The following is a 12,027-nucleotide window of genomic DNA, read 5'->3' on the forward strand; positions in this document are numbered from 1 at the left end:
ATGAAGACATGGAATGCAGGAGTTGGTTTACAGGTGTTTACTGAACAAAGTCTGGAGGTGAACTAACAGATACAAGACACTGTACAGGCTTATATAGCCCGAGTGGCCATTACCGGCATTACAGTACACGGGCTCTTAAAGGCACATACACCACAATATGGTTACACATTTGGGTGGAATTACCTGACGAGTATGGGTCATTCCTACACTTGTGCTCGAGGGGGTGGTTGAGGCTGTACTGGCACATGGTATTTTTAAAAAAGCTTTTGAATTGTGCACTCTGCTAGAATAATGGGAAAATAAAGTTGGTCAAAATCAATGATAAATATTAGAATTGTAATGTCATAAAATTTAATGTTTAGAATGATCATATTTTAATATTGGATTGTGTATTTTCTACTGCCCTGTTAGGTTGCGATGAGAGCATTGGGGTTTGATGTAAAGAAGGCTGATGTATTGAAGATACTGAAAGATTATGATAGAGATGGCACTGGAAAAATTTATTTTGAGGACTTCAATGAAGTTGGTAATTATGCTCGTGTTTTCTGTTGCTTAAACCTTTATGCAAGTATGTTTTATATTGTAATCCCTTAAGATGACTACGGTCATGTTGCTCTACTGTACCATAGTGGTATCATGTACATTCTACTTTACTATTCCCCAGATACAAAATCATACTTCCTATCTTCATGTTATTACATAAAATTTATAGCACAGAAACAGGCCATTTGGCCCAACTGGTCCATGCTCCACACAAGGCTCCTCCTACCCTCTTTGTCAACATAACCTATTCCTTTCACCCCTTAAATGCATCAGAGACACACTGGCAGCAGTGTTGCTAGAGATAGAGTTTAAGGTTAGGCTTCTGATATTTTGTGGGCCATTATGGACACAATTTGTACCTCGTCACACCTTGGTGCATTGATGCTGCAAGTGCCCAATAACACTGCACTGTAACTCTCTCATGACAAGTTCTTGATCTTTGAGGGGTATCAAGTGGATAGAGGCAAGAAAGTCCGTCTCTCACTCTTGGAAAATGGGCGGGGGTGAGGTGGAAGTACATTCAATGTAAAATTATCTCCTCCTTCCCCAAATTTCTCCTTCTTTAAACTTCCAGCATTTTGTCTGACAGAAAATATGGTTGCCATTGTTCTAGATGTGTATCCAGCATATCAAATTGATTTGGGATTTGTGTGATTTTAAGTTTTTGATTGTTTACACTTATTAGTGGTGCAGATCAAATTGTTTTCAAGGAGATCATGAAATTGTGTTCTCCCCAGTTTCCTGGTTTTCTCAGTCTACTCACCATGTTCAAGCGGATGGGTGATTCTTAGGCCTTTTATTTGTTAAAATATACGCAAGAATGATCCAGGTTTGACTTGCTCACTTTTGTAATGTCAATAGCACTGCTGTTGGGAAGAACTTGTCTGTGTGAAGGATCAAGTCTCTGTTTCACCTCTCCAGTGGCACAGGGTGTTGATACTTTAGCACACTGCAATACAGCATTGCCTATAGGAATTATTGTAAAAGTTTGCCTGCTGAGAAGGTGACACCAATTGCCTCTGTATTGTGCTAGTCTTCATTCTGATGAAAAGTGGAATACTTTGACATCAATTAATGTAGATTACCTGGGTTTGTACTTTAATTCAATATAGTGTTTTCCCACAGTTGACCATAAGTTTCAGGGACTATACTGATAAGTCTGTAAACCTTGCAAGCCCACACTTGAAACTGTAAAGTTTTATTAAAAAAAAAAAGTACTGGAGAAATGAATGGGACTTAAAGCTGATAAATCCCCAGGACCCAATGGCCTACATCCTAGGGTTTCGAAAGAGGTAGCTCTAGAGATAGTGAATGCATTGGTTGTCATTTTCCAAAATTCCATAGATTCTAGAACGGTTCCTGTGGATTGCAAGGTAGCAAATATAACCCCACAATTTAAGAAAAGGGGGGTGGGGGAGAAAATGGGGAACTACAGACCAATTAGCCTGACATCAGTAGTAGGGATAATGCTAGAATCTATTAAGGACATGGTAACAGGGCATTTAGAAAATAATAATAGGATTGGGCAGAGTCAACACTGATTTTATGAAAGGGAAATCATGTTTGATGAATCTGTTAAAGGTTTTTTGAGGTTGTAACGAGCAGAATAGATGAGAGAGAACCAGTGGATGTAGTGTATTTGGATTTTCAGAAGGCATTCGATAAGGTGCTACACAAGAGGTTATTTAAACAAAATTAGGGCTCATGGGATTGGGGTAATGGACGGAAAACAGTAGGAATAAACGGGTCATTTTTGGGTTGGCAGGCTGTAACTAGTGGGGTACTGCAAGGATCAGTGCTTGGGCCTCTGCTATTCACAATCTACATCAATGATTTGGATGAGGGACCAAATGTAATATATCCAAGTTTGCTGATGATACATTCCCACCTAGCTTTGTAAGTTGTGAGGAGGATGCAAAGAGGTTTCAAAGGGGTATAGACAGGCTAAGTGAGTGGGCAAGAACATGGCAAATGGAATATAATGTGGAGAAATGTGAAGTTATCCACTTTGGTAGGAAAGATAGAAAAGCTGGCTTTTTTTTTTAAATGGTGAGAGATTGGGAAATGTTGGTGTTCAGAGGGACCTGGGTGTCCTTGTACATGAATCACAACGTTAACATGCAGGTACAGCAAGCAATTAGGAAAGCAAATGGTATGTTGGTCTTTATCACAAGCGGATTTGAGTATAAAAGTAAAGATGTCTTACTGCAATTATATAGGGCCCTGGTGAGACCACACCTGGAGTATTGTGTACAGTTTTGGTCTCCTTATCTAAGGAAGGATATACTTGCCATAGAGGGAGTGCAACAAAAGTTCACCAGACTGGTTCCTGGGATGGGGGGATTGTCCTATGAGAAGAGATTGAGTAAACTAGGCCTATATTCTCTAGAGTTTAGAAGAATGAGAGGTGATCTCATTGAAACATACAAAATTCTTACAGGGTAGATGCAGGGAGGATGTTTCCCCTGGCTGGGGAGTCTAGAACCAGGGGTCACAGACTCTAAGGGGTCGGCCATTTAGGACTGAGATGAGGAGAAATTTCTTCAGAGGGTGGTGAATCTTTGGAATTCTCTACCCCAGAGGGCTGTAGAGGCTCAGTTGTCGAATATAGTCAAGACAGATATAGATTTTTGGATATTAAGGGAATCTAGTGATGTGGACAGTGAAGTACATCAACCATGATCTTATTGAATGGCGGAGCAGGCTTGCGGGGCCTACTCCTGCTTCTATTTCTTATGTTCTTAATCCTTTTTTAATGAGACTCATTGTATTAAAATTAGTCTTGTATTTCATTTTATATCAAATATGCTGGGTTTTTTTTATTAGTGACTGACTGGATTTTGGATAGAGATCCACAGGAAGAGATGCTAAAAGCATTCAAACTGTTTGATGATGACGACTCTGGTAAAATCAATCTTCGAAATTTGCGTCGTGTTGCAAGAGAGCTTGGTGAAAACATGAGCGATGAAGAGCTACGTGCCATGATTGATGAATTTGATAAGGATGGAGATGGAGAAAGTAAGTATTGAATTTTTAAATGTCGCTACAGTAATAAAATCTTTTCCATATAGATTAAATATTTATCAACTGAGAAAATGACTGCATTTTGCATGATTGTTGTTAATCTCTTTGTTCAATCTGATGTATTCTGGCAAGATGCAGAACTTGCATTGTTGTCTGATTTTTCATAGTTTGTGGCATTTTCATTGACGTTGCAAGGTTGTGATTTACATAAAGTTACTGGAAACATTTATTTAGTGTATTAGTGGCTGGTAAGAGGTTGGCTAAAGCTGAAGTATTTGACATTTCAATTGAGTGGCACATAAAAACATTCTCACATTCAGTTTTTATGAATAGAACTAAAGTAGTTGGTAAACCTCAATTCTAAGAAAATAATGGGGGTCAAAGGTACTCTGCCTTTGTATGAAAGGATAGGGTTCCGATCTTTAATTTGGCTATGCTTTTGGGGCCTGCTGAGCTGAGGCCAATGAATCAATTTCAGGGAGGTTACCTTGGTAAAATCGTAGAAATTACAGCACAGGGGAGAGTCTTGATTTGAACAGTTGCTATCTCAACTTGTATTATCTACTCTAAACCCGGTTCCTTGCAATTTTCCTATAAACTTTTATGGTCACTTTCAAATACTTATCCCATTCACTTCAAATAGTGTTGTAGTCTCTGCTTCAATAGTCAATTGTGGTAAAGAATTCCATATTCTAATACAGGTAATCTGAAATTCTAAATCAACTGAGAATCCTTACTATGTTTTCACCAGTTGGCAAATCTTTTAAGAAAGCAATTTTTCACCCTTTACCCTCTCGGAACCCCCTTTTTCTAGCCACCGTTCTTGATCTAATATAACGGCCCGGATTTTCCAGGGCCTATGACCGCGTACGCGGCCGTAAGTGCCCTGCACTTGACAGATCGTACGCATACCCAGGAAATGGACATTCGCTGGCAGAGTTGAACTATTTGCCCAGCGAATGCCCATAAACCTGGGAAAAGCAGGCATAAGGCCGCCTTGCCAGCGTAAGGGTGAAAATAAATATTAAAATTAAAAAATCATTAACATTCAAAAACCTGTAAAATAGGTGTTATTTTTGGCCCCTCGCAAAATGTTTACATTTATTTTTCAAAAAGTTCACAATGTTTAAATTGTATTTTAAACATGTAATTTTTATTTCAGTGTTGTGTACATGTATTTTTTGGGTGACTTCATATTAAGCTTATGGGGATTCTGTACTTAAATGGAATCCCCATATGCATAATGGAATCCCCTTTCTGATTGGTTGGGCTGGCCCATGTGATCCCAGGAACACTTGCAAACCACATGCGCCCCTGGGATTCGTGGGCCTCTACGCAGGCGTATGCTTGGACGGTCCAGGAGCATGAGTCTCTGTGGATCCAGGACCGTCAGGTAGGTGTAGTTTTATTGTGGTTTGGAGGCATCCGCTTGTGGGAAGCCTCCGACTGCAAATTCAGGCCCAACATCTCATTCTTGGTACCATTTTAATCATCATAAAATTGGGTGCATACAATTGGCCTGACCAATCTCTTGTGTAACTTCAACATCTTTGCTTTTATTTTTTTTCTCTACCTTTTTTTTTAAAAAGAGCTTTGGGGTAGAAATTGGTATGAGTTGCGCCAGTGTTTTTTTGGACATTGATCATGCCATATTGGACCTTGCTGTTTTTATGTGTCCCTGGTTGCTGCCAGAAATCAGCATTGGACAATTTAAATGTGCAGAGAAGCTGCAAAATTTGTGAAAAGCTATGTGGAGCATAATGCTGTTGATGCTCAGACTAGCTTTTCCAATTCTACAGCACCTAACCAGCAGTTCCTTCTTTAAAGGGACTGCTGGATGCAGACAAAGAAATTGTAGGGAATTTTTTTTTAACATCTGTGTAGCTGGGAGGATCACTGCTGTGTGCAACTGAAACCCGTGCTCACTTCCCCCCCCTGCATGTTCCTCCGATTTCTCCCTCCCAGGAATTTTGAGGGCTGCTTCCGGTGAGGATTTCTGTCATCTGGTGAATTGCCACTGGAGGCACGATAGGTGTCAGAAGCCATCCTCTATTAAAATGAGGTCCAAGGTCCAATTTTTGAATAACCCCCCATCCTCCAGCTTCTGGCTTGTTTGTACCTGCAGTGTGTCACCTATTATGGCCAGAAAATGAGCCCAAAGCCATTCCTATCCCTCTGTCTAAATCGCTGTGTGTTTTAACAGAATGGTAACCCTGTAGAGTGGAAACAATGTGACATCACTACTGTTGAAGGTATTAAAGCCAATTAGGGATGTCCTTTCACTGGAGGCCTCTGACTGCAACTTACTGATGTCTCACTCCACCTATAAACGTTAAGTGTATTTACAGACCTTTCAGCAAAATCGAGGAAAATTTAACAAGGCGTTGGTCTCTGTGGGTCTCCTTGGGTGTAGAGTGTAATCCTGCTTACTCTGACTCTAAGGTTTATTCTGCCCTTTTCACATTATTGTACTAAAAATCTCATTACCTGATGAAAGAATGCTCTACAATAGTGCTTTGAATTTTTTTTCTTCCTAGTACCTCGTTCTTGTGATAACAAGTATTTAACAAAACAATTACTTTTCAACATAACTACAATTTTTAATATTTTGCATTATTCTTCAGTTGAGTATGTTGGTCTTGCAGTTTAATCTGATAGTCCCATGGAGCATTGTTCTATAGGGAGCAGTACTCTGTGTTTGTGCCATGGCTCAAGTATCTTTCGGGCACTATTTCATTGATCCTGGTGCCATTACTTCTATGTCAATGAATTCTCTGACTGCTCCTTTCTAGTGACTGGGGCATCTGCCAGATGGCAACAGCAATAACTTGTATTTATACAGTGCCTTTTAATGTAATAAAATGTCCCACGGTGCTTCGCAGGAGTTAATTATAAAAAAAAAAAAAATTAAAAAAAAATTGACACTGAGCCATCTGAGGGGATGTTGGGCCAGATGACCAAAAGCTTGGTTGAAGAGAGGTTTTAAGAAGGAAAGAGAAGTGTGGAGATTTGGGGAGGGAATTCCAGAGCCTAGGACCTAGGCAGCAGAAGGCATGTCTGCCAATGGTGGACCATTTAAAATCGGATGGTCAAAAGGCCAGAATAGGCGGGAGCGCAGAGGTCTGGGGGGATTGTAGGATGTTAGAGATGAGGAGGGGCAAGGCCATGGAGGGATTTGAAAACCAGGATGAGAATTTTAAAATTGAGTCATTGCTTAAGTTGGAGCCAATGTAGGTCAGCAAGCAAGGTGGGTGAGTGGGACTTGGTGCGAGTTAGCACACGGGTGACACAGTTTTGGATGACCTCCAGTTTTATGGAGGGTAGAATGAGGGAGACCAGCCAGGAGTGCTTTGGCCTAGTCAAGTCTAGAGGTGATAAAGACATGGATGAGAGTCTTGCCAGCAGATAAGCTTGAGGTAAGGGTGGAGACTGGCGATATTGCAAAGGTGGAAATGGGATGTCTTGAGGTAGGAAGCTCAATTCGTGATCAAATATGATACCAAGGTTGCGAACAGACCAGAGAGAGATCAGATCAGTGGAAAGGAAATTGAGTTTGTGGCATGAACCGAAGACACTGGCTTCAGTCTTCCTGATATTTAATTGGAGGAAATTGCTACTCTAGTGCTTGATGTTGGACAAGCAGTCTGATGGTATAGAGACGATGGAGGAGAGGTAGAGCTGGGTATCATCAGTGTACATGTGAAAACTCACTTTGTTGCTGGATGATGTCACCGAGGAGCAGCGTATAAAGGAGGGGGCCAAGAATAGATCCTTGGGGGACACGAGAGGTGATTGTGCGGGATCGGGAATAGAAGCCATTGCAGGTGATTCTATGGTTACGGTTGGAAAGATAGCAATGAAACCAGGTGAGTGCAGTCCCATCCAGCTGGATGACTGGAGAGGCATTGGAGCAGCATTTTGTAGTTAGCCATGTCAAAGGGTACAGACTGGCTGAAGGATGAGGAGGGAATAGTTTACCTTTGTCACAGTCACACAGGATGTCATTTGTGACCTTGGTAAGAGCAGTTTCAGTACTTTGGAGGGATTCAAACAAGAAGTTCTTGGAAAGATGGGCATGGATTTGGAGGTGACAACACATTCAAGAACCTGAGTGGAAAGGGAGATTGGAAATGGGGCGATCGTTTGAGAGGGTCAAGTGTTTTTTTTGAGGGGATGATGGCAGATTTGAAGGAAAGGGGGCCAATACCTGAGGAGAGAGAACCGTTAACAATATCCACTGAAGGAGTGCTTGTGTCTGGAAACTTCAATCAATAACTAATACAAACACTTGCAAATATTAAAATAGAAGTTGCCAGGAATGGAGAGAGTGAGAAAATTTGGGGCACTGAGATTGATCCAGACAAAATTGATAAAGTAATGCAAAATTGAAATCCGAAACTGGAGATGATACATAAAGCAACAGTAATATGACTATAAAAGGTAATTAACAGAAAATTAGAAATACAAGATGGAGAAAATTTAAAGAAGAAATAATACAGAATGCTAAATATTCTGTTCCTTTTTTTGAGTAAATTAACATTTAGCTATTGCATTAAAATAAAACTACTTGGTTCTCTCCAAGTCTATTAAAGTTCACCAGTTTGAGATCTCACCATTTATTAAAAAAAAAGTGGTTTTACCCAAAATTGTAACTAGTAATTGATTCACTAATAGATTAGTTGCCTCACAATTGTAAAAGTTTGTTCTAGGCCATATAACATAATGGTCATTGTGGCATCGTGGATGGTCATGTGGTTGTTACTTGAGTGCTAGGCACATGTAAAGACACCAGTGTATGTTGCTGAATGGACTGTAACTGATGATTAATATATTTTTACAGGAATTTTTACATAGTATATCTTGCATCTGCTTTGACCTACTGTCAGTTTCCATTATATTCAATTCCAATGTCCACATTTTATAATGGAAACTCCCTAACGCTTGCCAGGCTGCAATTACATCTTCCCCTGTTGGATATGCTGGAATATCACTGGCAAGGGATGTAATTGCAGCATGACCAGTTTACATGGGCATTTTTCATTATAGGTGTGGAAATAGTAAGTTTCAATAGAAATATAAAAATACAGACAGAATGTATGACTTTAAAATGGGGACTGAATTCCATGTGTGCCCTGGTCCAATTATCCCCTGCCTGCTCACTGAAGGCTACACTTGGTCTTTATTCCCTAGTGCAACACCATGGGAAATCAACAAGTATAATTTAATTGTGTATCTGGTGTGCATTGTGGGACAAAAGTATCTGCACAGCAAGAGAAATGTCTATAGGATGCGAATCATGTTTGGGTTTTTGGTGAAAGTGCTTTTGAGTGGCTTAAATTTCCCAATGTATGCTGATTGGCTCAAATTTTAATAAGTACATCTTTTATTTCCAAAAAAGTTTCCCTCAATCAAATAACCAGTGAACAACCAGAAAGTAACCTATGGGGGGTGGAGAAACACCTAATACTTGCCCATAAAAATACCCATTGCCTCACTGCTTCAAATGACCTTGCTTTGTTTGGGCATTTTTGAACCTGTCTTCTGCTCCATTTCCTGGAGCTTGAATCCTTAAGCTGGCCTTGGTCCTGATATTTTATGGACTCCTACATGCATGATCAGAGAGCATTCTTTATTGCTGCCTCCCAGAAATGAAATTGTAATATACAACAACTTTTTCGCTGTCAAGTGGAGATGGGTTACAGCCAGCCCTGACCCTGAGCTTAATGGTTTCGCATCCTACAAAAGAGACCCAGCACCAGCTCCAACCTTGAGGTAATGAAGGACTGTCAGGATCTATTTAGGCATGTGCCACAGGTGTGTGGTATGAACAAGGTCAGGAGGAGGAAGGACTTGCCAAATCTGCTTCAGACTCCCAAATCTAGTCTGACATTCTAGCCCAATTACACATTTGAGCCCTTGACTTCTGATTTTCTCACTTGCAAGTGTTGCAGTAGTTGCTGGACAGTTTTGCTTACCTTGCTGTGTACCTTAGCCTTGCAAAGAGGAGCAAGGCATTTAGTTCACTGGTAAATAAATATGTATGACAGCCATACAGAGATTAGTAGATATACGGAAGAGGAGAAAGAGACTTGCATAAAGACGGAAGTAAGCATCTGGGACACAATGAAATAAATGTCACTTGGAAAGAGTGTGATGCAAAGAATTGTAAAGTAAAAAAGATGAATAAGACAATTACTGACAATTTTGTTTTCTCAATGAACATTTTAATTGGCTTGTTTAGGGGTTAGTCTAGTTACCTTTTTTTAGGTAGACTCATGTCACACCCTATAGGCTTCTGTTAATGTTGCTCTAACTTAGCTCCTCAGAAGTATGTAACCGATGCCTCCAGGTTTTCATTGTGTAATGTTGATCCTAATAAGATCAGGAACTCAAGTGTGTGTAATGATTGGGGAGAATCTGCATCCTGAGTCTCTGGTACAGCATGAAATTTGTATGTGCTATTCTAGATCACCCAATCAGTTGATTGGTTCAAAATTGGGGGGGGGGGAATTTGAAATTTATATCTCTTGGTGACCTTGTGATAGGAAACTGTTATCCCCAAAAATTGTGTGAATCATAAGTGTTGTAACGTTTCATAATCATTGGGGCTTGTGGAAAGTGTGAGCAAGATGTGACAAACTAAGAAAATGCAAAATAAGAATGAACTATGATTAAACAATTTGCCACTTTTATAACCATGCATGCATGGTGCATCAAGTAGCTGGGTTGATATGTTCCTGTCATCTAGTTAGTCTAGAACCTCTTGATGATTTTGTTAGAAAAGTATTCAAAATATACTCTGTATTTTATTGTCCTTAGTTAACCAGGAAGAATTCATTGCTATTATGACTGGAGACATCTAATCTTTTATGGAGAAATTACTGCAGAAGTATTGAACAATTTCATGATGTCATGATTTTTTAAATTGTCGCTGCCCAAGCACTGCATAAGAGGAAAAAGAAGCACAGAACACCTGAGGATTGCTACTCCATATCCTCAGCATAAAACTAAACCGATGTATTGAATATTGCTTCTGAAAGAACTTTTGTCATTATTCCCAGAATTGTGTATATTTGTCTTGGCAGTTTGTATTTATAAATTGTTTAGAAACAAAGTATTAAATGTAATTTTTTTTCTGTCATTCACTGATAACTTTAGCATAAACATGTTACACTCGGTCCATTCCTGTGGATATTTTGATTACTTTTCAATGTGATTTTTATTAATGCTACTGTGAAGTATGTTGCAGGTAGTCTTTCATTAATAAAAATGATTCACAACATGCATGTGCCAAAGTTTGTAAGTTTTTGTGTGCAAATTTTGTACTCTTAAGGTGAGGGGAAGTTGGAAAACTGAACATTCACTTGCATACCAAATGTCATCTGCCATTGTTGTCAGCAAGCACTTGGTTGAACAGAGCAAAGTTCCCTTTTAATGTAGCCCAATGAGTGCCTCAACCCCAAGCTCTGAGTGCATCACTGAAGTTTTCAGTTTCCAGAGTAAAATGACCAAATTGGAGCCCACTAAGAACTGCATTGAGACCACTCCAGCTCATTTCACTATTTGTCCAGATGAGGAAGTCCTTCAAACATTCAAAAGAACCTCAACAGTTTCTCCCATTAAGTATCCAGTTGTTTCTTTTTTGGCTTCACTATTCTGTTGAAGTCTATTCCATGTGTTTATCACTGAGAGGAACTTTGGGTTCAAATTAGCAAAAGGTAAATTTAACTGTCCTACTGGGCATTTAGAAAATCACAACCATGTTGACTGTTCAATTGTATTATGAAAGGGAAATAGTGTTTGACAAATCTATTCGAGTTCTTTTGCGAAGGTAACTAGTAGGCTGGATAAAGGGGAACCAGTAGATGTAGTGTATTTGGATTTCCAAAAGGCATTTGACAAGGTGCTACATAAAAGATTACTGCATAAGATAAGAGCTCATGGTGTTGGAGGTAATATAGAGGATTGGCTAACAGAAAACAGTTGGGATAAATGGGTCATTTTCAGGATGGCAATCTAACTAATGGGGTGCCACAGGGATCCGTGCTGGGGCCTCAACTATTTTCAACCTATTAATGACTTGGATGAAGGAATCGAGTGTATTGTAGCCAAATTTGCAGCAGATACAAAGATAAGTGGGAAAGCAAGTTGTGAGGTGGACATTAGAGTCTGCAAAGGGATATAGATAGGTTAAGTGAGTGGGCAATTATTCGGCAGATGGAGTATAATATGGGAAAATGTAAAGTTATCCACTTTGGTAGGAAGAATAGAAAAGAAAAATATTTAAATAAAGGCTACAAAATGCGGCGGTACAGAGGGATTTGGGTGTCTTCGTACATGAAACACAAAGTTAACATGCAGGTGCAGCAAGTAATTAGGAAGGCAAATGGCATGTTGGCCTTTATTTCAAGGGGGGATAGAGTATAAAAGTAGGGAAGTCTTGCTAAAACTGTAAAAAGC

At 39.6% G+C, this 12,027-nt stretch overlaps 1 protein-coding gene across 1 annotated transcript in view; it reads left to right on the forward strand.

Annotated features, from left to right (window-relative positions):
• The window catches only part of cetn3 (centrin 3), a 29,107-nt gene extending 18,256 nt beyond the window's left edge, over nt 1-10,851 (forward strand). Inside the window, exons 3-5 of the mRNA XM_085989166.1 lie at nt 412-526; nt 3,370-3,561; nt 10,387-10,851. Coding sequence (XP_085845292.1) covers nt 412-526; nt 3,370-3,561; nt 10,387-10,430 — 351 coding nt within the window. The 3' untranslated portion in view covers nt 10,431-10,851. The remainder of the gene's footprint in view (nt 1-411; nt 527-3,369; nt 3,562-10,386) is intronic.
• The last annotated feature ends 1,176 nt before the right edge of the window (nt 10,852-12,027 follow it).

Source organism: Somniosus microcephalus, chromosome 1, assembly GCF_052327205.1.
Source record: "Somniosus microcephalus isolate GS21.2 chromosome 1, FLI_Smic_1.0, whole genome shotgun sequence".
NCBI lineage: Eukaryota > Metazoa > Chordata > Chondrichthyes > Squaliformes > Somniosidae > Somniosus > Somniosus microcephalus.